The sequence below is a fragment of the Lontra canadensis genome, unplaced genomic scaffold (assembly GCF_010015895.1).
Source record: "Lontra canadensis isolate GAN:19392208 unplaced genomic scaffold, GSC_riverotter_1.0 scaffold75, whole genome shotgun sequence".
In the NCBI taxonomy this organism is placed as follows: domain Eukaryota; kingdom Metazoa; phylum Chordata; class Mammalia; order Carnivora; family Mustelidae; genus Lontra; species Lontra canadensis.
In genome coordinates, this window is record NW_022631069.1 from 2,908,181 (window position 1) to 2,936,008 (window position 27,828).

Below are 27,828 nucleotides of genomic sequence, written 5' to 3' on the forward strand. Positions count from 1 at the left end.
GACCCAGGTCAAAGAAAAAAATACTGGACAGGATCTCAGACTGGAAAATAGAAATAAAGTCCAGTGACTCAGTAAATGAACTTACAGGTAGAAAGATCTCCTAAATAAGGATCTTCACTTTCACTCTTACTTAGGAAGTAAGGTCGTCTAGGTAGCAGTGAGGTGGAGGGGTATGGTGACCAACTTTTTAAAAACTACCAAAGAGGCAGTCCGTGAATAAAAATAATTTTTAAAAACTAGGAGCATAGAATGGGTCATACAAGAAGCAATAGTGAACAAAGAAATTAACACTTTGAACCACAAGGTTATGATGAGGTTAAGCAATGAAGCAATATAAGTATACTAGAGTTCTCATCTTGCTCAAAAGGAAGATCCAGTAATGATTAATTCTAAATGTCATTAGAAAAATATAAATAATCAGGGCATAAGTTAAAATTCAAGGGCAATTGTTAGAAAAGATGAAAATATATATATCAATTTTTAAACAAGTAGAGAAAAATAATACGAAACAAAAGACATAAGGCAACATGGGGAGGATAGTTTAAGAATGCATAATAAATAGGGAAAAAAAAAACAAAAAAAATAAAAGAAATAGACTTAGAAAAAGACTTGGGTTTTAAACCAGGATGAAGTAATAGTTTACCCTGTAACCTAAAATAGCCAACAAAACAAAACAAAACAAAAAAACAAACAAAGAAAAACCTGAACAATATACATGAAATGATGGTTTTCATGATACTGAGCATCAGTTAATAAAGGACAGTGATCTCTGAGATATGGAAAATAAACAAGGGGAGTTCTAGGACTGCCCCCAGAAAGTTTCCAGGCAGAGGCACAGGGAGGAGAAAATAAGGCACAGCTCAGAAAGTCCAAGGCAGCTAGGATTCCCAGACAGGATACCAGAGAAAAGAGACTTGCACAGAAAGAGAAATCAGATATCTGTAAAGGATTCCCTTGAATATCCAATGGGGTACTGAGCAGCACACACGTGTGGGAAACTACCTGAGACTGGGAAAAGAACCACATGAAAGGTCTGCAGGGGACACTGCCTAGGGCTCACAAAGACCCTACTGGTAATAATGCCTCTTCCCATGAACCAGACAAGAAAAATTCATACTTCAAGGGCAATCAGAGTAGAATATGCAGAAGATAATTAGCCTTAGACTGAGCAATGTATCAGAAGCCCCTAATAAATCATAAAATTAAGACAGGAAAAGGTCTAAGAGTTTCCAAGTTACTTAACTGTATCCCCGAAAAAAACCTCAAGATTTCTAGGAAAACAAAAATATCTGGCACTCAAACAAGATAAAACTGACAATGTCTGACATCTACTCCAAGATTACTAGGCATGCAAAGAGGCAAGAAAGAAACAACTCACAATGACGAAAACAAGGAACCAGTCCAACCTGATCCAGAATTGACACAAATGGTAGAATCACCAGAGAAGAATATTATAAGTTACTGTAACTGTGTTACCTATGTTCGAACAGGTAGGCAGAGACAAGGAAGATATAAAAAGATCCAAACTGAACTTCAAAAGATGAAAACTACTGTGTTAGATACAAACAAATACAGTGGAAGGGATTAATAGCAGATTGGACAATACATAAGAGAAGATTAGTAACTTTGAAGGCACTGCAACAGAAATTATTCAAGATGAAACGGGGGGGAGAGAACAGAAAGAAAGAAAAAAAAGTATCAGCGAACTAAGTAGTCTATTACATGGATAACTGGAATCTCTGAAGGAGAGACATGACTGAAAAATTATTTGAAGAGATAAGGGTTTTAATTTTTTTATTTTTTTTGCAATAGTTTGATTTATATAAACTATTTTTGTTTTAATATTTCAACTGGATATATCTAATGTGAAGTATACATTATTAATTCTTCTCCACTAATATTAGCTTGCCTATAGTGCTGTATAAGATAGAATACAAACATTCTAATTATAATGTATTAATACACTAATTTTGAGTTTTACAAGCAAATGTATGTTGCATGATAGAGAACACTTTTTTCCTTGCTTTCACTAAGTATCCAATAGGTTTCTTAATTTTAAAAATTTTATAATAATGTTATGGGATAGGAAATACTTCTATTATCAATTTGTTATGGGATAAAAGCCACTTGATCAGCCACAGAGCTAAAAACTTCTTCAGTAACTGTATGGGTGCATTTCCAAGTTCAATTATTCCATTATTCCACTATTCATTTATTTCAGTAAGAAGTTTTACCTTACAAAAATATGGTATGCTGATGGAATCATATCAAATCCATGGATTTGTAATTTAAAATTATTACAAGCTTGTACATGACTGCAGGAATTCATTCCATGAATATTAAGAAAATACTTACGTACTAGACATTTTTATACCTTGGAAATTTGAAAAATAAAATATAAGACTACTTGGCTATTACTTTTTCCAGGAGAAAATCTCATCTAAATCATCTGTTCAATAGAATCCGCAAATACAATTTCCAAATTTTCTGTATTTTATTAAGTTGAACTAGCAGGGGAAATTAAAATTTTAAATTATTATAAAATAAGCCTAGGATTATCCATTACAGAAAAACCCCAGTCATTTAAAGTAATAAATAATCAAGTAATTTCATGGAAAGGGCCATTATGAAAAATAATTTTTTTCATTAACAATCTAGTTGCAACTAATATTAAGCTAAAATAGTTGAGTTTTATTTTAATGAGGTTAAACATTTGTTTACAATTATGTTTGAATATAACATAAATATTCTTAGCGGGCCTGTTCTTTCATATGAATTAAACTCTAATTGGCTTCAGGTCAAATTTTCAAAAGAATCTGAATTAGTTGATGCTACATCTATGTGTATATATTCTTTGAAGGGATAAGGGCTTAAAAAAAATCTCCCAATTTGATAAATAACTATAAACCCACATAAAAATGAAAACACAAGATGCCAGAAACATAGCCCTAAGGCAGCACTTAAGGGTAAATTAACAACATGAAACCTTTTTAGAAAAAAGAAAAAGGTTTCATATCAATGACTCAGCTTCTACCTTAGAAGCTAGAAAAAGGAAAGCAAATTAAACACAAACTAGGTAAAAGAAAGCAAATAATTAACATTAAGGCAAAAATCAATGAAACCAAATCTACAGATATTAAAAGGACAATAAGGGCATATTATGAACAGCTTTACGCCAACAAATTAGAAAAACTATATGAAATGGACAAATACTTTGAAAGACAGAAATTACCAATACTCTCTCAAGAAACAGATAATCTGAACAATCTTCTGTCAAAGAAATTGAAATTATACTTAAAAAACCTTCCCAAAAGAAAACTCCAGGCCCAGATGGTTATGTTGGCAAATTCTATCACACATTTAAGAAAGAAACAATTATCAATTCTGCACAAACTTTTATTTAAAAAAAAAAAAAAAAAAACTGAGGAGGGAATACTTCACAACCCATTCTGAGGCCAGCACCATAATAATACCAAAACAAGACAAAGACAAAAAAGAAAGCTACAGAGCAGTATTTCTCATTTAACAAATAAATTATAAGAACATACTGAAAGGCTAATACACATCATGAATAAGTATGAGTTATTCCAGAAATACAGAGCAGGTTTAACATTTAAAACGAATTCACTATATTCAATAAACCAAAGAAGAAGAAAATAGACACACACACACACACACAAATCTGACATCCATTCCTGATAAAAACTCTCAGCAAACCAGGAAAAATACACAAAAGGCATCTACAAGGAAATCAACAGCTAGCAGCATGCTTAGTAAAAGACTAAATGCTTTCTCCCAAAGATCAGAAACAAGACAAGGCTGTTCATTTTCATCACTTTTCTTCAACACTGCACCACAGTTCCTAGCAAGTACAATGAGGTCAAAAAAGAAATGAATTAAATTTAAATAAATGGCATTCATGCTGGAAATAAAGAAGGAAGCTATGTTTACTTAGATATAATGATTGTCTATAAAGAAAATTCAATGGAATCTACCAAAAAAAAAAAACTACTAGAACTTTTATAAAGTATAGAAAGTTGCAGATACAAGCTTAATAAACTAAATCAATTTTATTTCTATATATTAGCAACAAAATATAATTGAAATTTAAAAAATCATTTTTAACAGCATCAACAATAAGAAATATCTACAGATAAATCTGATGAAACATCAGATCAAAATTATAAATAATCAAAATTATAAATAATACCTAAATAAATGTAGACATAAATAGAACTTGTTCAAGAACTGGAAGATATCAACTGTCAAATAGTGTTAAGATGTCAAATTCCCCCAAATGTTCTATATACTTCCCAACCAAAATACCTGCAGGCTTTTCTGTAGAAAATGACACTGTGACTCTAAAATTAATACGGAAATGCAAAGAACCTAGATAACCAAGACAGTTTTGAGAAAAAATTTAGAGCTAACACTATTTGGTTTCAAGCTACAATAACTAAAACAGCATGGTCCTGGCATAATAACAGATAAATAGATCATTAGATCAGAATGGAATTCTAAAACTTGTATCTATATGTACAACTGATTTCTGACAAAGGTGCAAAAACAATGCAGTGGAGAAAAGACTATCTTTTCAAAAATTATTCTGGGTGCTGGAATAATCGATAACCACGGAGGGAGGGAGGGAAGTGAAGGAGGGAGGGAGGGATGGAGGGAAGGAAGGAAGGAGGGAGGAAAGAACTGTGATACCTATATAAAAATCAACTCAGAGAAGATCACAGACCTAAATATAAAACCTAAATCTCTGGGTGCCTGGGTGGCTTAGTGGGTTAAGCCTCTGCCTTTGCTCAGGTCCAGGGTCCTGGGATTGAGCCCCATATCAGGCTCTCTGCTCAGCAGGAAGTCTGCTTCCCCTTCTCTCTCTGTTTGCCTCACTGCGAACTTGTGATCTCTCTCTCTCTGTCAAATAAATAAAAATCTAAAAAACCAAAACAAAACAAAACAAAAAACACCTAAATCTCTAAAACTTTTAGAAGAAACATAGGAAGAAATCTTTGTGACCCTGTCTTGGGCAAAGCTTTCTTAGATATGATATGAAGGAATAATTCATAAAAGAACAGACTGATAAAACAGACCTCATAGTTGGGAATCTTTTGCTAACATTGCTAAGGAGAGTGAACTAACATCTTAAATAATCTTTCTTAACAATACTATACTCTTTCAGTTTGATACCTATCAAGTGTGTACCGAAGTAAGTGAAGAAAGAGAATCACAGACGTCGTCTAGATTTCTGGCTGGGCAAATGGGGGACCAATGAATGGTGCTCTTCGCGGAAACTGGTAATACTGGAGGAGGTTTAAAGTAGGAGTCTGAATTGGGGGCATGTCGAACTAGAGGTGCCAGATGGTTATCTAAATGGATATGACAAATAGGCAATCAGACATGTGGAAATCCAGGGACTGGGGGTATACACCTCGGAATTAACGATATATAAAATGGATTTGAGCCATGAGCATTTTCATGGAATGATTAAAGAATACAAATGGTACTTTGGAACATGACATTTATAGAAGAAAGAGTCATTAAAATAACACATAGGTTATTTTCTATTCTGCTCTGGCCTCACACATATTTCTGGGCATGGTATAGACCTTCAGAAAGGGATTAACAAATGAATAGGAATGAAAACAAGATAACGAAGACATAACAGAATTAAAAGATGTGAAGTAACCGGGTAAGTATCAGGGAAAGGCAAAAGTCTTTGTCATCATGGCTTAGGGGAAATGTTGTTTAAGTCTGTGAATTATTGCCAGGGTTTATAGATTTAGTTATAAGTTACCTGAGTACTAGGACAATAAGTTCTCTTTCCAGCTCTTCTAGACTATTGCTCTAGTAGAATATTATATGCTTAATAAATAAGCAGCAGAGGCCTGAGATCCATGGTAACTATGGAATTTATCACTCAGTAGTCTGACTTCCTTACTTTAACCACTGAATCATGCCTGCCCCAGTGTCAAATCTAATGAACCATGTCACTCCATGCAGAAGACGCATGCACTCCATGCAGAGATGCAGAAATTGATAACACATTATAAAGCACTACTAAACAGCAGTGATCATATGATCTGTCTCAGTATGTTATGAAGTTAATGGCTGGTTTCTAACAGAAGCTATTTCTTAAAGCATTCTTACAGGAAATTCTAGAATGAAAGCTACTATTTGTATCATGTCATGGTTTATGAAACATTTTCAAATATAGCATGTCATAAATAGGATCTAGATGATCATCCTCTTAAATAGGTCAATTAAAACACATAAAGAAACAAAGGCACGGAGAAGTTAAATAACTCACCTATGTTTTTATGTTAAATTATTAAGCAGGAAAGCCAGGGTTAGTCTTTTAACTCCAAATATTATACCCATCCTCGTTTTTTCTACAATCTTTTAATTTAGTGGTATAAAACAAAATGAATCAGTAATGATGAATTTCCTATGTTTTCTTCACTTTAGTCATTTAAATAGCATAGGCTAAGCACTGTGCTTAGAAAACTAATGAAGAAAAAAAGAGAAAATATTAATAATGTGTCTTTAAATCTAGGTTCTTTTCTATATTCTTTTATATCTGTTGCCAAGTACTTTTCCTGAAGGTAATTACCAATAATTATTCTCTGTGATCGCTATGTGCATGTCACAGACATTACCATTATTCTAATTACAATACAGTTAGCCAAAGTTGGATTGTTAAATTTCAGTTCAATTCACTGTTTGTTTTGCAGACTATTTATACATATGACAGATGTATAGCGCTCAAAGATAATAATGGATCTGATATACTTTTCAGAAGCTGATATAAAATATACAAAAACATTAAAAGGAACAAATTGGACAATTTAGTCAAGACCACAGCTGCTAAAAGAATATCAGGATGGCTTCCCTAGGATTTTAAAGTCCTTTGCCAAGATAACCAGTGAAGAGCTCTTTCTGTAACATTCTCAAAATTAACAACTGCTAAGAACGAATATATTCTGAAAAAGTAATTTAAATTTATTGTGAGAAGAAAAACAAGGAAGAAGGTACTGTTTTTTGCAATTTCTTAATTGTGCTGAAATATATGTAACATTAAAGTTGCCACTTTAATCATTTTTCAATGTACCATTCAATGGCATTAATTACATTCACATGGTTGTACAACTGTTACTATTTCTAAAACTTTTTCATCATCCCTAGACTATGGAGTAGTAGTAACTCTCCATTCCCCTTTCATTTAAGTCTCAACCTCTAAACCACTCTGTGTCTGGACTACTTCAGATTGGGTAAAGTGGAATCATACAGTATTTGTCCTTTTTTGCGACTGGCTTTTCTCATTTATCATGATAGTTTCAGGGTTCATCTGTGTTGCAGCATGTGGCAGAAACTTCAACTTCATTCCTTTCACAGCTAAGTGATAGTCCATCGTACGGACAGACCACATTTTGTTCATCCATTCATCCGTCGGACACTTTGGTTGTTTCTACCTTTAGGCTACTACAAATAACGTTGTGTGAACATTAGCATACAAGTATCTGCTTGAGTCCCTACCTTTTCAAAACTCTGGGGTACATACTCAGGAGTTAAATACCGGACTGTATGGAATTCTACATTTAACGTTTTGGGGAACTACCAAATGGTTTGTTTATAGTGGTGCACTATTTTACATTCCCAACAGCAATGTACAAGAGTTCCAGAAAATGATGTCTTTTGATTACAGCTGTCCTAGTAGGTGTGAAATGGAATCTCAATGGGCTTTTGACTTGTATTTACCTTGTGACTAATGATGATGAGCTTCTTTTTCACGTGTTTTATTTTCCATTTGCACATCTTCTTTGGAGAAATATCTATTCAAGTTCTTTGCCCATTTTTTAACCATCTTTTTGTTGTTGAGTTGTAGAAGTTCTTTGTAAACTCCGGATATTAAATCCTTATCAGACATGTGATCTGCAAATATTTTCTCTCATTCTATGGCTTGTCTTCCTCTGTCATGATAGCCCTTTGACTCACAAGTTTTTCATTTTAATAAAATCCAAAATCTATTTTTTTTTTCGTTTCCTCTGCTTCTGAAGAAACCATTGCCAAACACAAGGTCATGAAGACTTTTCCCTCTCTTCTCCTAAGGGTTTTTTAATTTTCATTCTTAGATTTAGAGGGTTTGATGCATTTTGAGTTAAGCTTCATATACGATAAAAAGGCCCAATTTCATTCTTTTCCAGGTAGCTATCTAGTTTTCATAATACTGTTTATGTAATGAGGAAAAGTTACTTGTTAATAATTAAGATGCTATCAATGCTCTATGTTCATTTCAAAAGCTAGCAATTCACAAACACTGACTAAATTTTTTAGGTAATCTAAGATTTTGATGTGGGAGATGGCATCCTCTTTTTATTTAAAAAAAAACACTTGGGCACAGGGAAGGAAACCATCAACAAAATGAAAAGGTAACCTACTGAATGGGAGAAAAATATTTCCAAGTGATATACTTGATGAGGGTTTCATATGTAAAACACATAAAAGAACTGATACAACTCAGTAAAAAAAAAAATTAAAAAAAAAACAAGTAACACAATTAAAAAATATACAAAGGACCTGTACAGACATTTTTCCAGAGAAAACATAAATGGCCAACAGACACATGAAAAGATGCTCAATATCACTAATCAGCAAGGAAATACAAATCAAAACCATAATGAAAATTAATGAAAATCAAAACCATAACCTTACACCTGTCAGAATGACTAGTCTCAAAAAGATAAGAAATAACAAGTGTGGGCAAGGATATGAGAAAACAGAGCCATTGTGCATTACTGGTGGGAACGTAAATTGGTACAACACTATAGAAAACAGTATGGAGATTTCTCAAAAAATGCAATCCTATCCAAAGAAAACAAAAACACTAATTAAAAAAAATGTATGTACCCCTATGTTCACTGCAGCATTATTTACAATCACCAAGATATGGAAGCAACCTAAGTGTCTATCGACAGATGAATAAAGAAGATGTGGTGCACATATAAACAATGGACTATTACTCAGCCATAAAAAATAAAATTTTGCCATTTGTGACAACATAGGTGGACCCGGAGGATATTATGCTAAGTGAAGTAAGTCAGAGAAAGACAAATGCTATATAATTTCACTCATATGTGGAATCTAAATATCAAAACAAACTAAACAAATAAAAAGTGACTCATAGATACTGAGAACAAACTAGTGGTTGCCAGAAGGGAGGGAGTTGGGGGAATGGGAGAAACTGGTGAAGGGGATTAAGTGGTACAAACAGCCAATTATATAACAAACAAGTCATGGGGATGTGATGCACAGCAAGGGAATACAGTCAATAATATTGTAATAACTTTGTATAGTGACAGATGGTAACCAGACCTACCAAGGTGATATAAAATATAGAAAGAATCACTATGTTATATACCTGAAGCTAATATAATATTGAATTTCAATTACAAGTCAATTTTTAAAAAAGGAGTAATAGTGAAAAAAACAAAACCCACAGAAACAACCCCAAAGTCATCAACTGATGAATGGATAAACAACAGTGGTAGATTCAAAAAATGGAATATTATTCAGGCATAAAATATATCCAAATACTGATACCTACTATAATATGGAAGAAGCTTTAAAACATTTTGCTAAATGAAAGAAGCCAATCACAAAGACCACGTAATATGTGATTTTATAAAAAGTTCAGAACAAGCAAATCTATAGAGATGCAGTATAGATTAGTGGTTGTTTAAGGCTGCACGGGGTAGGAGAACCAGCAAATAGGTAGGTGATAGCTAAATGGCACAGTATTTCTTTGCGGGGGGTTAAATGAAAATCTTCTAAAATTGATGTTGGTGATTGTTATAAAACACTGTGGATAGACTAAAAACCATTCAATTGCATACTCTGGGTCAAATATATGGTATAGGGGTTATATCTCAATAAAACTGCTTTAAAAGAATGTTTTTTTTCTTACTTCAAAAGTGATAGATGTTCATTATCAAATTTAGATTAATAAAGGAAAACAAATAGGAGAAAATAAAAACAAACATTAAGGAAAAAACACAACATATATTTATGTCAAGTATTCTGTAACATCATTTTTTTTTTTTTTTAAGATTTTATTTGACAGAGAGAGAGATCACAAGTAGGTAGAGAGGCAGGCAGAGAGAGGAGGAAGCAGGCTCCCTGCTGAGCAGAGAGCCCGATGCGGGACTCGATCTCAGGACCCTGAGATCATGACCTGAGCCAAAAGCAGAGAGGCTTAACCCACTGAGCCACCCAGGTGCCCCTGTAACATAATTTTTAATGGCTGCATAGTATATTGCCACTGAAGGTGCAATAATTTACTTAACCAAATCTCTTTCATAGGTACAGTGTCCAGGCAGTAGGCACTAGACACAAGCAGTTATTAATTAAAAGTAAATAAAATTTAACATGGAGTTCTACAACTGCACCAACATTTCCAATGCTCAACACCATATGTGGTTAGTGACACTTGTACCGACAGCACAGATACAGAACATTTTCCTCATCACAGAAAGTTCTATCGGACAAGACTGCTTTAGAATGTTTCCAAAGTATTCCTGTTATAAAAAACTTCAAAGGTACAGTACATAAACTTTTTATACATACAGTGCAAATTCCTTTGGAGTAAATACCTAGAAATGAGTCACGGGTTCAAATGGCATACAAATTTTCACCCCCTTTGAAGCTCTGGATACAGGGATGTGTCCAATCCCTTACTAATTTAATAGATAAAGAGTAGTGTCTTCTGTTTAAAAGCTGCATTGAGAATCATTATGTTGTAAACCTGAAACTAATACAGATGATCCTTGAACAACATGGGTTTGAACTGCATCGTCCCCTTACACGCAGATTTTTTCAACAAGGTCTAATACTATAAATGTATTTTCTATTCCTCATGATTTTTTTTTTAAGATTTTATTTATTTATTTGACAGACAGAGATCACAAGTAGGCAGAGGCAGGCAGAGAGTTATATGCAGATTTTCTACTGTGCAGGTGGTCAGTGCCCCAACCCCCGCACATTGTTCAACTGTTGTATAATAGGTCAACTGTATTATACTGTTGTGCTGTATGTCAACTACACCTCTATAAAATAATCAAATAAAAGCTGCACTGATTTGATTAGGGTGGTGGTGAAGTGGAATAAGAGAGGGACAAAGATCTCCGGTGACCAGTCTATGGAGACGCTACCAAAAGGATACCAAAGATGGCAGTGTTTGCACATGCTACTACAGTGGCACAGCACCGGTTTGTACAGAAAGTGGGTGGTACCACATTACACTGCCTCCATGTACTGTTTATCTTCAGTAAGACCACTTTCAGGGTTAAAAATGAACATATGCTTTTTTCCATTTATGTCTGTTTTTTTCCATGAACCAACTTTTCTCAGTGTATTGCTCTACTGAGATGATAATCTTTTTTCTTATGATCTTATAAGAGTTCTTGAGAGAGGATATAAAAACTCTGTTTTCCAAATACATTCAAATGTATTTCCTTAGCTAGTTATTTGCCTTTGTTATGAAATTTAAGAGGTAAATGTTTATATATAGTAAAAACTGATAATCTTTTTCTTTATGGAGAGGGCTTTCCTGATTATTAAAAAAAAACACTTTTTAAGTATTTTCATACCTTTTTTACAGTTAAACTTAAGTTTTACCTCATAGAATATACACTGGCATATGACATAAAGACCAAATATAATTTTTTCCTGTTAGAATATTCACAAATCTTAATAAAACTCTAGGGGGTGAAGTATATAATAAAATTCACCCAAATTACTAAGCAGACATCCTTATCTAGAATAAGAAAAGTATATTTTTATATTTTAGAAATGCTGCTCTTGGGCTTTGGTTTTTTCCCAAGTATCATTTTCACCCAGTCTAGGCACAGCTCTTATATTTTCCTCAAAATAAAGAGAAAAATAAGCTGTATGTAAAGAATTTCAAAAAAGTATATAAGAGGAGCCAAAGATTGAGATCTATTCCCAGGTCCATGAAAGACATAACTGTATTGACCAAACTGCTTTCCTTTCACAAAATAAAGAACAACTTCCTTGAGAGGAGCCCCTAATTCCATGACAAATGTTTTCCTCCTCTTAGTAGCAACATCAGCATAATTTCTCACTGACAGATTAACTGACTGTTATTTTTACCACTTTTTTACTATTTCATCATGTTTTTATTAGTCTCAAAAATAACTGAAACATGTTACACCTTCTAGTTTTTCTTCCAGTTCTCCTATCTTTTAAGAGAGAATACTATTCATAAACCCCTATTTTATTTCAATTCTTTACATTCCATATTTCTTAATAAATATGTTATTTTTAAAAAATCTATTCCTTTAAAGATCAATTCTAAAGCTCTAGTAAGAAGATCACCCTCTCCCCAAACAAAACACTTTCTCCTCACAGAGGAAAGTCACTTCTGTCAGTCTCACATCACAACTGTCGCATGCCTCTACCATAACATCTACCACATCTTATTCTAACTACATTTAACTGTGTCTGCTTACCCTTCTAGCCTATGAGCTCCCTGAAATTCCACCAAGTTCTATATGATCTTTCCCGATCTCCACTTTCATCCATAAACTTAGCACGGAGCCTGATAAATAAAACCTGATATCCTCTGTGAAAATGACGGAACAAAGCTTGCCCAAGAGCAACTGCCCTCCCTTTTAATCATTTGTTCTTCAGATTCCTTTAATAAATACCTATCCCAAGCACGCTCTTATATACATGAAGATATGTTTTATAAATAGGGGCAACCCTCTGCAAAGACCGCACTATATTTTAACAAAGTACTTATACATACATGAAATAAAATACCACTTGTGACACAGGTTATTCCTGTTTGCATTTACAGGTAGAAAACTGAAGCTATAGAAAGATGAGAAATTTGTCAAAGGTAACAGCACTAGCAGACCACAGGGTTTGATGCTGAGGAATTCTAGCCCTTCGTGTAGTGTACTTTTCACCACATCAAGAAAGTTTTCAGATGAATAATCTTTTAACATAGCATCAGCTGTATAAGAAATACTTACATTGACCCCAGCGACCTGTTCTTGGGTTCAAATAATTTGGATAAAGACCATTCGGACGATCCATCTTCTGAAGTAGTTTCCGAATGTGCATTACCTTAACACAAATAAAGAATGCAATTAATAAAATAAATGTCATCAAGGCTTTATAGTAACCTAAGCTTTGTGGGTTTTCCTCACTCAGAAGCTACACCATCTCCCCCCTGCTTTTTTCTGTGTGTGGTCAGGAAAGTCTTCTACTTTATAACTGATTCATTATTTTTATAAGATTATATATGACCATTAATTAAAGATCAAGCAACAATTAAAAACATGAAGAAAAGAGCATGGGAAAAACCAATTTAATGCCAACATTTCACCATCCAGAAATAGCCATCAGAAACATCAGTGATAAACATCATTCCAGACATATTCACTATGTACACATCTAAATATAAGAACAGAAATAATTTCATAGAAATGGAAACATAAAATGACATAGTAAACTAAACTGCTGAACTCTATTGATTCCACAAAAGCTATCCCTGAATTCCTAAAATCCCAAAATTTCTGATCCCTAAAAGATCTTCCTAATACTAAAAAGGGAAAAAAAAATCATAGAAAAAAAATGATAAAATATACTAAAAAGCTGGAAACTTTTCCAAGGACTTTATCTGCATTCATCTATAGATTGGATGGATTTTGTCAGTGCTTACCAAAAAAGGCACAAATGTATTCTATTCCTGGTATTCTTATTTGAGAATGTTCTCTTTACATCTGAAAGATAACCTGCTTGGTATCCATGTCTTGGAGAAATAATCTACTTCACTATTTTGGGGGCTGGAACACAGCACGCATCCTTTGACGACAATGTCCCAGTCATCTCTCCTTTGGCTGGACTTTGAATTGAGGCGGTTTTAGGAACGGGCTCAGGGATGCTGTGTCCCCCCTGTTCTTTCAAGGCTGAGACCAGCTCTATGTACAACAGTCTCAATCTGAGTAATTCCATGAACCAAGGTTAATCAGTTTGAACTGATGCTAAGAAAAATGAAAAATTGCACTCTTTTGTCTTCTAAAAATTATCCACACGTTGAATCCTCCGTACCTCTTCCACATCTAACATTTCTTCTCAGAATCTTTCTATCCAACTCTTTTCTAAAGTCTGTATCTCTACTAGCTTGTCTTGATTTGGTCTTCTAAGTCCATCACTGTATTTTCAACACCTCCTTTGTATTGCTTCCAATTTGGCCTTCATTTTTGGTGATAACTTTCTCTTGTAATTTGTTACTGATAGCACATCTTACTGTATCTGAGCACTTGTATTTCTGCTCATATACTTGATTTACAGAGAGGAGGGCTCTATTATCTTCCCCCTCATGGTGATGTTTGGTCAGGATTTAACTATTTTCTGAGAGGTATTTTTTTGTTATTACTTACATATCATGTTCCTTCCCTCTTTTTTTCTGATAATATCTTTGTATAAATCGTACACTTGTTCTTTTTTGATGAATTACTCACTATTTTTCCTGAACCAGCTAGTCACACAAACGTTTTGACATAAAAGCCCAAGGAGAGTCAAGATGCCTTGCTTCTCCCCAGATAACTGACACTAGCCATGCAGCACTGCTCATAAAAGAAAATCTGTCACTCATTCTCTTCCCTCACCAAAATTTCTTCAGAATTCTTTTATCCCAGCTTCTCAACATACCACATGTTTAGTGAGGTCCAAAAAAGTACCATCATCAGCCCACAACACTACTCGCAGTGTTGCTCATGAGGACTATGATTTTGTACCTCAAGACATATCACTTATTTCAGAGAACTGTACTCTCTTTTTATTTTTGAAATCTATGGCCAAAAATAACCTCTCTTATTTCCCAAACCTCGCTATTGATGGGCTATGCCATTGATGGCTTGCTGGCTTGTGCCAATCCTTCTTGCTATTTTGTGATGTGATAGACCAAGTATCCCTTAATTTTGTTAAAAATAGAGTTTGCAGTTCTGTTTCTCCTTCCTATCACTTTCTGGGGATTCCTGTGTGTCAGGTCCTCCACTTCAGAAATACTGTGCTAGATCATCTTCACTTTGCAAATGTATCACCCTTTCAAACTCTTTATGCTCTTCTTTGTTTCCACCATGATTGTCTCTTGCTTTTATTCCATGTCAGTAAATTGGTTTTCAATCACGTATAGTCACTTTTGCTGTTTTCCATTTATGTATTCATTATAGAAACACAACGTTTAAGGTCTCAATTTCTTTCTTCAGTTCCACAATATGTTTGTATCATTTTATGATTTGTTTTGATTTCTAATTTTACTGAGCTCAATTGCTATTATTGTATAAATTACTCATGGTGACTTTATACAATTCGAAATGGGATTCTTTTACATGCTATTTACCACCATGCTTTTGTTACCTCCAAGCTGCTGTACTGTTTGCGTACTTCCAATGTTTTCCCTTTTCATCCTGCTCACAATGAACAGGGTCGGTTCTGACCTAGACTTTGATTTGATATGGCACAGCTGTACTGAACTGTCCCTGAATTCCTTCCTACTGTTTGTCTGGGGAGAGAGAGGTATTCCTCCCCCCGCTGGACACAATTTGAGATCTGGAGTACTAGTGTTCAAGAAGGATAGAGGTGAGAAGCCCCACCCCCACCCCACCTGAGCTGTGGACAGTCATGTACTCAACAAACCCTGGCACTGATCTCCTCTGTGAGATTAATGGGGAGTACCAAGAATTTGTTGACTTGCTTTCTTGGCCCAGTAACGATTCGGTGAGAAACAGACTTAAGTACCATACCAGAAATCTTTTACTTTCTTTTTTTTTGGGGGGGGTGGCTGTCACATACTAGTGACATGAGACTGCAGCCTTTCCTCCTTTCATTGCTGTTGATAAATTTTTGCTGGTTTTTATTTACTGTTTTTGTTGTTACTGTTCATCTCATCAGGGAAGGAAAAACTCTTTGGTCAGGCTCCACTGCTGTCTTTACCTGAAAATTATTCTCAAAGGAAGAAATAGTTCATACATAGAAAAGACTATATATAGATTCTACTCACATCCCACTTTAATACAACACTACAAACACCTTTGCTGCTCTGCTTATACATTCACACATCACTGTCTTTGTCTTGGCTATATTCACAGTCCTCAATTTTATGTCCACCATTGTCTTAACTCTACTGAAGTCACTTCTGAATCCCTAAACAAAGTATATTATTCAGCTCTGCTTGTGTTGAATTTTTTTAAAAGTTGTATCCTATTTTTTTTTCTTTTTTTAAGAAGGAGAGAGAGAGATGTGCAGGGGAGGGCTAGAGAGAGACGGAGAGAGAACCTTAAGCAGACTCCCATGTCCAGTGCAGAGCCCAATTCAGGGCTCAATCTCCTAACCCTGAGATCATGATGTGGGCTGAGATCAAGAGTCGGATGCTCAACTGACTGAGTCACCCAGGAACCCAGTATATTATTTTAACTGATAAATGTAACTATAATTCCTTCATTTAACTGCTGTATTGAATTTTATTATATAAAATACTAATACAAACAATGCTTCTATGTATATAATATAAATGCACACATCAAAGAGTAGAACTGCTGGGCCATAGGGCATATGTATTTTAAACTGTACTACATTTGTCTTTTAAATATAGGCCTTTAATGCTCTTAGAATTGTTAGAATCCACAATGCTACCCTTGTCATAATGGTTGCATGTAAGATCTACTTACGGAATGTCTATTCCGTTCATCAGTCTGTCTGTCTTATGCACCAATAATTCACTGTGAGTGTTGGAAACTGGGTAATACAAACCCACTCCACATGTTTTTCTTCAGGAGTGCCTTGAAATTTTTCTCTTCTATATAAATTCTACAACAGTCTTGTCAAGTTTCATTTTTGTAAAAGAAGCCACTGGGTTTTGACTGCCATTGAATTGATGCCATAGATCTATCTGGATAAAACTAAAATTTTTATGATATTCCTTAGCTCTATGGGAACATAACATATCTCTCTGCTTACTTAGGTCCTCCTCAGTGTCATTTAATTGTTTTGAACTTCATTCATCTTTTGTCAAGTTTATTTGTAGGAAACATAAACTCTTGTTTCAACCACATGTTTTTGTAAAGTGATACTTTCTTGCTGGTTGTAGCTGGTGCAGAGAAATGCTGTTGATGTTTCGTATTTACATTGGTCTTTTATTCAGAACTACATATATGTTCTTATTTCTAATAATTTAAATACAGATTATCTTAATATTTTAGATAAATAATCATGTAATCTATGCATAATTACTCTTTCCTTTCTTCCTTTTCAATCCAATTCAATTCTTTAACTTCTTGCTCATTTTGTTTTTCTTGTCTTACCATGCAGGCTAGGAACACTGCAGCACAATGCTGAACAGAATGGAATTTTTGAAAACCCACTAATGATTACAACTTCTCAGACAAAAGTAAATATTTTAAACGGGAAGGACATTTCTTTAGATAATTTAAAAAGAAAAAAACGGGAAGCCAAAGTCCTGATAAAGACATTTCTAGAAAGGTAAAATTTTCTGAGCATTAATCAAGTCTCTTGGCAAATCTTAAAGAACTCTTTTATAACAAACACAGAAAAGAAGGCAAGAAGACCAACCTTTTTGTAGTAAACTGGGTCCCCTGTCAAGTAGCTGAGGTGGACAAACTCCATGTGCAGTGTACCAAATTCAGCAAGAATGCTGCTACCCGCAGATGCCCAGCCCCAGTTTCGCCCTACTCCACTGAATGAAAGCAAAGGTAAAAGGAGACAGAATAGGAAAAAGACCATTTTTTTAATGAATACATATACTTTCATTCTCTTAATTATACTTAACACAACAGCTTATTTGTAGCTAATGGCTTATTTTATTACTTAAAAATTTTTTGAATAGGTAATGTTTTAAATATCAAAACAATATAGAAAAGTATATACAGTAAATAAATTTTACCCCAGAAATCACATCTCTCCTCATCCCACCAGACCCCACAGATAATCACTTTCATTGGTTTCTTATGTATTACTACAGAAATTTTATGCACACATAAGCAATCCAAATAATATTTTTTTCCTTTATTAAACAGAATACAGCAAAGTACACATACAGCTCGTTATCCTGCCTTTTACTCTTAAGATGCACTGCAGTGGACTTTCTGGATCAGTTCATAAATGATTTCCTTTTTCACAGCTGCACAGAATTCCATGATATTAATGATTTTCAACTGGAATGCCCCAACCCAGGGGTATATGAAAGTGTGTGTGTGAGAGCATTCCAAGTTGTATCAAACCTTGAAGGTGCAATTAGTATTTATTATGCTAGGGCCAAAGATGTAACATGTCCAACAATGGTCAGCACAGTGTCACACAATAAAGAACTGTCCTGCCCCACGTGCTGATAGGACCTGTGTAAAAAATTAAGTAAATTATGAACCAACATAATTATCAATCATCTGCTGGTGGTCCTTCTGAATTTTTCTAATATTCTGCTATTAATAACAACTTCCACAGTGAATAATTTTATGTACATTTCTTTTGTGTAGATATATCTCTAGGGTATTTTCCTGCCTTTTTCAGCCTGCCTCATAATTTATTGGAAGCTATACAATATAAGTGAAAAAGCATAGACCCTTTGAGCATTACACCCTTTCTAAAGGTTAAGTTTCTTCTGAAACACAGGGCGAGTACACAGGGTGAGTACAGGCAGACTACTCAGATGTCAGGCTTTGCTAAGGGTAGTCTACTTCCATTTCACCTGCTACTTCTAGGGAGTTCCCTCTGGGATCTCAGCTGGAAGCCTGAGGTGTTCCCAAGGGCCCTTCACCTTTGCAGCCTTAAACACTAACTTCTGCCTTCCCTGTACCATGTGGTTGTTAATTTTTTTTTCCTTGACTCTTGCCCTATGCATGTAAAACTGTAGAAACAGTCAACAACTTGAGGGAAATTTGTACATAAATCACTGGGCTATTCTCCTCTGCAATTTCCTCCCGCCTTGAGATTTTTGTCCCTCATGCCTCAGCCACTCTTGCAACTCTTAAGACCTGACCATAGTGCCCTCTGACCCAAATAACCACCACTTCAGGCTTGGCCTTTATGCTTGCATCATGATTTGGAACATGCTCTCAGGGAAAAGGCCAATGTTTATATGGAGACAATGCTCTCCTAGGAAGTTCTATCTGAGTTAGTTGCTCTCCAAGACCACTGAACCATTTTGTCTAGCTTCTATGATTGGTTTTGGTAGGAGGATTGGTCTGATACAAGGTATTCCATGGTTGGAACTGGAAGTCTAGATTAATTTTTCAAGTAGCATAGTTCATGGGTTATTCCTATGAGAGCTCTAAACCATTCTTCAGGGTCTTTTCTACTTTTAGGAGGAAGTAAAAATATAAGTCTTTCTCTTATTTTATATCCACTTGTATACTGCCAATTCAGTACACCATTATTATTTATCTATCTTGAGAAAACATTAAAATAGATATTAAGACACTACTACCTTGCTTAAAGTTCTTTAATTGGTTGGTGCTAATTTTACATTGTCTTTGAAAATATGATAGGAAGGCAAATACCACACACAGATTCTTTTGTAGCTAGAAGTCAGAATCAAGGAAGAAATATGGATACAGTAACTATACAGTCATTCATTTCCAAATATTAAGAGCCTAGGGGCACCTGGGTGGCTCAGTGGGTTAAGCCTCTGCCTTTGGCTTGGGTCATGGTCTCGGGGTCCTGGGATGGAGGCCCACATCGGGCTCTGTGCTCAGCAGGGAGCCTGCTTCCCCCTCTCCCTCTGCCTGCCTCTCTGCCTACTTGTCAACTCTCTCTCTGTCAAATAAACAAATAAATAATAAAATAAAAAATCAAGAGCCTATCATGCTCTGGGAGATACAGTAGTGAACCTGACCTAGAACATTCCTACTCCTAAACTAAATAAAACCATTTGAAATAGTGATAATTGTTATGAAGAAATTTTACTAGAGAAATAGAACATTAAGCACTAGTGACAGAAGTTAAAAGAAAGGCTCTTTATGTATAACAGAGAAATTGTTTCTGAAATGACACAATTTGCGCTGAAATCTACATTAAGAGAAGGAGCCAGTGATGAATAGCTCTGGAAGAAGAGCATTTCCAGTAGAGGAAACAACAAATGCAATGACCCTGAGGAAAAGGAAGGTGGCTGATGTGGCTACAGAGCAGGAAGGGGAAGTGAATGATAGAGGATGAGGTTAGAGGGCTAGGTATAATTTAAACTACACGAGAATTCTGTAAGGCCATGCTAAATTTAAACCATTTTTATTCTAAGTGTGATGGAAAGTCACGGGGAATTTTAAGAAACGTAACATCGTATTTAAGGAAGAAAGCATACTATTTAGAAAGATTACAAAGGCATCGGCATGATGAATGGATTACAGTGTGGTCAAGTATAAACACGAAGTCCCTAGGAAGTCCAACAGCTTACCCTTCCCTATAAAAACTTCCTGTCCGAAGGTCCCAAAGGAAAGTTTCATTCAAAGTACCTTTAAACAGTTTTCAAAACACTAAATGCTAAACAAGATTTTTCATGTACTTCAGACACAACTCACAGAAACAATCTAAAATGTTAAATTTGATACCTGTCTACATTTCAACAACTCGGAAAAATAAAAAAAAATCCCTAAGAAGAAGATATAACACTGATGAGAACAGAACAGCTCCAACGATACAAAGGTGAGGAGGTGACAAAAACAACCAGATCATAATTCCATGCAAATGGTGTAATTTTTAACTGATCAAAAATAAAAAGTATAGATATTAAAATGTACACATATACAAGCATGATCTCTCTTGACTGACCACCAGCAAGTGGATTTTAGAAATGTTTGAAAAACTCCTGGTGATTTACAAGACAAATCAACCTAAGTGTCCTACACTGTATTTTTTTTTTTTATAATGAGTTATCTATACATTGTTTTTATTTTCCTCAAAGTCTGTTGAAAATCTCTAATGGATGAATTCAAGGAATAAAGTAAAGTTTTCAGTATACTGCAGTTATTAAAAACAAAGCACACGAAAAGGCTGACATTGATGTTTATCTCAGAAAAAGCAAAGAGGGAAATAAAAAACTAAATGACAAAACTTCAAACAATTTTAATTCTTAAATGGGAATATCTTGACTTAGAGGAAGACTCTTGACAGAGCTCCTATTTTTAATTAGATATATACTTCAGTGGAAAAAAATTGAGACCACCTATGATTTTGCATCAGCTCAATTGGAAGAAATACTGAAGTAAATTAAAAATAGAAGTTTGAGAGGCACCTGGGTGGCTCAGTAGTTAAGTGTCTGCCTTCTGCCCAGGTCATGGACCCAGGGTCGTAGGACTGAGACCCACATAGGGCTCTCTGCTCAGCACGGAGCCTGCTTCTCCCTCTCCTTCTGCCTGTCCCCCAATACTCATGTTGTCTCTCTCTCGCTCTCTTTAAAAAAAAAAAAAAAAAAAAAACTTAAAAAAAAATAGAAGTTTCACACCAAAAACAAAAAACCTCCAAATAATTCAATTAAAAAAATGAGCAGAGGACCTGAAGAGACACTTTCCAAAGGAAATATAATGATAACAACATGAAAAGATGCTCAGCATCACTGATCAACATGAAAATCAAAACCACAATAAGGTATCACCTCACACCTGTCAGAATGGCTAAAACCAAAGACACAAGATATAACAAGTTTTGACAAGGATGTGAAGCAAGAGGAACCCTTGTGCACCATTGGTGGGAATGCAAACTGGTGCAGCCACTGTGGAAACAGTATGAAGGTTCCTCAAAAAGTTAAAAATAGAGGTACCCTGTGATCCAGTAATTCTACTACCAGGTATTCACCCCAAAAATAGAAACATTAATTCAAAAAGATATGTGCATCCCCTATGCCTACTGCAGCATTATTTGCAATAGCTAATATAGGGAAGCAACCCAAGTGTCCATTGATAGATGAATGTATAAACAAAATGTGGTATATATATACAATGGAATATTACTCAGCCATCAAAAAGAATGAAATCTTGCCATTTGCAACAACATAGATGGAGCTAGCATGTATTATCCTAAGTGAAATTATGTCAGTCAGAGAAAAACACCACATGATTTCACTCATATGTGGAATTTAAGAAACAAAACAAATGAACAAAGAAAAGATGAGACAAAAAACAAAAACTCTTAAATAAACAAACTGGTAGCTGCCAGAGGAGAGGTGGGTGGGCAGGTGGGTTGATGAGCACAAAGAAATGTATAGAACTGCTGAGTCATTATACCTGCAACTAACAATGTATGCTGATTATACTTGAGTGAAAAAAACCCAGGAATTTTATGTAGAATGTACTCTGAATGAAAGCAAGAGAATGGCATTTGTGAAAATACCCAGTCAAAATATTAGCAAAATCTCCTCCAGTCCCGTCCATGTTGATGTTGCCCCCCCCCTTTTTTTTAACATAGCCCCTCAGCCAACCCTAGGATCTGGTTTATTTTCCTTTTCAAAGAAACACACTGAGGTATAATTTAATACAAAAATGCATCAATTCAAGCACACAGTTTCAAGGGTTTTGAGAAATGAATGTACTGGTATAAGAATTAAGCCAATCTCCAAAACCTGTCCTCATGCACCTTTTCAGTCAAATCATACTTCTCCTCCACCCAGTCTCAATCTACTTTCTCTATTACTAGTTTTGTATGTTCTAGAATTTCATGTGAACATAATCACACAATATATACTCTTTTGCATTTGAGTCTTTCATGCACCCTATCCCTGGGATTCATGCATATTGTGATCTCAGTAGCTCAGTTCTTTTTACTACAAGGTGGTGGTCCATCGTGTGAATACAGCAACTAGTTAGTTATGCACCTGGTTAGATAAACACCAGGGCTGATTACAGTTTGGGGCTATTATGAGTAAGGCTGTTATGAACAACCTCTGTTCAGACATAGGCTTCATTTCTCTTGGGCATGTGAATACTTTGGAAATACAATTTCTGGGTTCTGTAATAACTCTATTTTAACTGTAAAAACTGTTCTCCAAAATGGCTGTCCACCACATAGGTCTATTATCTTGATTTTTTTTTTTTTTTTACCACCTACTTTTTCTGATTAGTTCTTTAGTCCTCTTTCCCACCTTCATTTGGATCGAGTATTCTTTAGTATTTCCACTGGCTTATTTTTGTGTGTGTGACCGCTTTACGGATTAGAGTATGTACAACTAATATATTGCAGTATACCTTCAAGCAACATGCCCCTTCACATGTAAACTAACAACATGACCACAGTATACTTTCATATCCGCATACCATCCCTGGTGCTAGTGTGGCTGCAGACTTCTACATATATTACAGACCTCCAATGTAAACTCACCACGTTTGCTTTAAACAGCCAATTATCTTTTAACGAAAACTCTAAGACCAAAGAAAACAAGTATGCCTTTGATACATATTCATATATTTACTCTTTTGCCTGCTTTACATTTCTTTATGTAATGTCATTAAAAGTTCCTATAACATTTCTGGTAATAGAGGCCTGCTAGCAATAAATTCTCTAAGCTTTTGTTTGTCTAAAAATGTCTTAATTTCACCTACAGATTTTAAAAATATTTTTAATGATTAGAGAATTCTAGATCGACTTTTCTCTTTCAGCACTTTCAAGATGCATTCCATTGTTTTCTGGCTTGTACCACTTTAGACAAGAAGCAAATGGTACTTCTATCCTTGTTCCCTATATATAATGTCTTTTCCTCTGGTGTTAAAGAAATTTTTTTTCACTGATTTTTAACCATTTATTATATTTCTTTATTTTACCTTGTTTGGGTTTCTTCAAGTGTCTGAAATCTGTGGGATTAGAGCTGTTCATCAGCTTGGAAAATTTGGGGCCATTCCCTCTTCAAACAGTTTGTCTGCCACTCCTCCTGCTCCCCACCCCCAGCCACTCCCTTATATGCATGCTAAACATTTAATATTGTCCCACGGGTCACAGGTTTTGCTCCTTTCATTTTTCTTTGTGCTTCAGTTTGGGTGGTTTCTACTGCTATGTCTTCAAGCTCATGGATTTTGTCTGCTGCAATGAAGAATGTACTGTTAAGTTAATCAAGTGAATTTTTAATTTCATGTATTTCTCAGCACTAGAAGTTCCATTTAGTCCTTTATAAAATCTCTCTTCTGATTATGTTCATATTTCCCTTTAAATACCGAGCACACTTTTATGATAGCTATTTTAAAATCCTTTACTGCAATCTCCATCACTGGTTATTCGTGTATGTTTCTACTGATAATTTTTTTCCTCCTGATTTTAGGTTGCATTTTCCTGAATCTCTGAATTTTATTTTCTTCATTTAAAGCATTTTCAGCTTTCTTTTGACAGTTATATAACTTGTGGACAGCTTAGCTCTTGCAAAGGCTGTTTTCAGGCTTTGCTAGGACAGATCTACATTTGACTTTACTCTGTGGCTAGTTCAGTTCTTTACTAATAAGGCATGACCTTTCTGTACTTTCAACCTAATATCCCTTGTGTTCAAAGAAGTGTTTTAATTTTTAACGAGCCAGTGTATTCAACTCCTTTACTATTCAGATGGTTATTCAATTGATCACTTTCTTATTCTTCCAGGAAAGCAATCATATGATCTGTTATTAATTATAATTTTGTCTCCAATCCATATATTCACTTTATTCTTTTTTCTTATTTGGTTACACTTGTTAAAACTTCCAGAAAAATGTGAATTACTTTCTTGCTCTTAATTTTAATGTGATGTCTTCAACATTTCACTGATTCTTTTGTTTAATTAAAGATGTACAACTTCCACACTTTTTTTCATGTTAGAAATCTTTTGGTACCTAGATGATATAAATAAAATCATTCTCTCTGTTTTCTTCTAGTACTTACACCCCCCAAAAAAGTACCAATAAAAATGTAAAAGGTTAAGCATTTTTAAGTGAACTTAAACACTTTTTACGTGAACTTCAGAATCTATATAAAAGAAGCTGTATACCTCTACTCACTTGACAGAGAATAAAATTTAAATAAATGAAAAGACATAAATTATAGGAAAGGGAAATTTCATGTGAAGATGTTCCCTAAATTAATTTCTAAATTTAGTGCAAACCCAACTAAACTATAAAATATGAAGAAATAAACTAGACACAGTAATTCAAAATTTCTTATAAAGAAAATGAATATGTGAGAACAGCTGAAACTGAGAAGCAGGATACTAAAGGGACCAGTCCAACCATATAATAAAGCAATTATAAGTAATTAAATCAATGCAGAGTTAAAATAAACATACTAATTACTGCAACAGAAGAAAGTCTAAAAAACAGTCACATATATTTGGAAATACTTTTTATATTTCATTATATTTATCATAAAATTATGACTTCAGTAGGCATTGAGAAGTGCCTCAATGAAGTGCCACAAAAGAACTGGGGAGGGGGCGGCAGGCGCCATGTCCGGCCGCAAAGGTGGCAAGAAGAAGCCCCTGAAGCAGCCTAGGAGTTGTTCAAATCACTGCAGTTGTTCAAATCACATACTAATTACTGCAACAGAAGAAAGTCTAAAAAACAGTCACATATATTTGGAAATACTTTTTATATTTCATTATATTTATCATAAAATTATGACTTCAGTAGGCATTAAGAAGTTACTCAGTAAGTAATGTCAAAGCACTACATAAGTATCTCAAAAAAATAAAGCTTGATTTTTATCTTTCTTCCTATACCACAATAAATGCCAAACGGATCAAAGGTATAAAAGAAAAATTAAACCATTATTGTACTAGAAAATACATAAATCTTTGAAGGAAAACCTCCCATAAATAATAGAAATAGCAAAAAGTATTTGCAACATACATAACAAAGTACTGATTCAGCTAATATACAAAAAGATCTTAAGGATTCATTTTTTTTTAATATCCACTAGAAAACAGGAAAGGATATAAAAAAGCTGTGCACTGAATAAAATATACCCAACTTCACTGCAAAGCCAGTGAAATGAAAATTAAAATAATGTTTCATTTTATACCTGATAAATAATAAACAGTATTTGCAAAATGTTAGGTAATTCTTTGACCCAACATTTCTACCAAAGACATACCAACACATATACATGTACACATATGTACACACACACACGATTCCCAACATATGCAGGACCTTTCTTCTAGCATTTTTTAATAGCAAAAATTGGGAAATAATCTAACAGTTCATTAATATCAGATTTATTTTAAATGAACTATGGTGCCTTCATAATCATTATTATAAAGTTCTTAAAAAGAATAAAGTAGGGTGCCTGGATGGCTCAGTGGGTTAAGCCTCTGCATTCCTCTCAGGTCATGATCCCAGGGTCCTGGGGGTTCTCTGCTCAGCAGGGAGCCTGCTTCCCCCTCTCTCTCTGCCTGCCTCTCTGCCTACTTGTGATCTCTCTCTCTCTCTCTCTCTGTCAAATTAAACAAACAAACAAACAAACAAAAAGAATGAGGTAAATAACCCTAAGAGGTGATATGGAGTAATTTTCAAGACCTACTGATAAATGAAAATGACAAGAAAACAATACATATATGCAAGGGTATGAATGCATCTATAAATACTTTACATGTCTGGAAGGATACTCAAGATCTTAATTTGTAATAGTGGCTTCCCTAAAGAACAAAGGGTTTGGAACTGAAGGTTTACTTTACCGCTGAGTATATGCTACTTCAATACATGTATATTTACCCAATACAAGTAGTTCTTTTTCTTAAAATATCTAGCTAAATAAATAAATAAATAAATAAATAAAATAAATAAATAAAAAGAGACAAGAAAGTAAGGGTGGGGGGAAGAAAAGGGGAGAGAGAGAGGGAGGAAGTGGGAAGGGAGAGAGAAAAAGGAAGAAGGAATCTATTTTAATGTTGCTTATGAGTCTTAGGAGAAGGAAGTAAAGAAGATACAGTAAGAAAGTGAATTCTGATTCCTACTTAGAAGTGATACAGTGGTTTGTTTAACAAAAATAGGGTCATATTCTTTTATATACTGCTTTTTCACCTAACAGATCACAAGTATTATCTTTCTTCAAAAATTCACTTCCCAGAACATCATTTCAAATGTCTTTGTCACGTTTCACTCTATAAACATGCCACTCCTTTGAATTTAATTACATTCTATATTCATTAATATAAACTTCACTGCTATGAGCATCCTTCCAATTAATGCTCTGTAAACACTTACAATTACTTTGTATTAAGATACATTTCTAGAATTGAAATTACAAGGTCAAAAGGCAAGTATATTTCAAAGTTTCTGAAACCTTGGCCAAGCTGTCTTCCAAGTTACTCAAATTTCCAATTCCAACAACTCTGTGTAGTTCTCATTTCTTCACTTTGCCAGTCCTAAATAATACCACTCTCTTTGTGTCAATTTTCTAGGTAAAAACATACAATCTTATTCAAATATAAATGTTTCTGATTACTAAAGTGGCTGAAGATTTTTTATGTTTTTTAATTACCCATTCATGTATTTAGTAGCTTTTTAAATAATTTACTGACTTAAATAACTTTAAGTCAGTAAAAGCTATTTATATATTAAGAATGACACTCATATGCTATCAAGACCAGTACTGTTAACATTGTTCTAGTTTGTTATTCCCCTTAAATTTTATTCATGGTATATTTTTATAATAGCTTTAAGTTCAACATGATTGAAAAATTCAAGAGAAGCAAGCATATGCTTTAAATTTAAATATTTCCTGAAGTAAAAAGTTTTGTTAAATGCCTGTTTTCTCTGCCTCTTTAACAGAGCTCTGCGAATTTTA

General features: G+C 34.5%; 1 protein-coding gene across 1 annotated transcript in view; it reads right to left on the reverse strand.

Annotated features, from left to right (window-relative positions):
* Positions 1 to 27,828, reverse strand: part of MAN1A2 (mannosidase alpha class 1A member 2) — a 182,391-nt gene that overhangs the window by 49,016 nt on the left and 105,547 nt on the right. Inside the window, exons 7-8 of the mRNA XM_032881268.1 lie at positions 17,662 to 17,785; positions 13,059 to 13,152 (exon numbers count right to left, since the gene is read on the reverse strand). Coding sequence (XP_032737159.1) covers positions 13,059 to 13,152; positions 17,662 to 17,785 — 218 coding nt within the window. The remainder of the gene's footprint in view (positions 1 to 13,058; positions 13,153 to 17,661; positions 17,786 to 27,828) is intronic.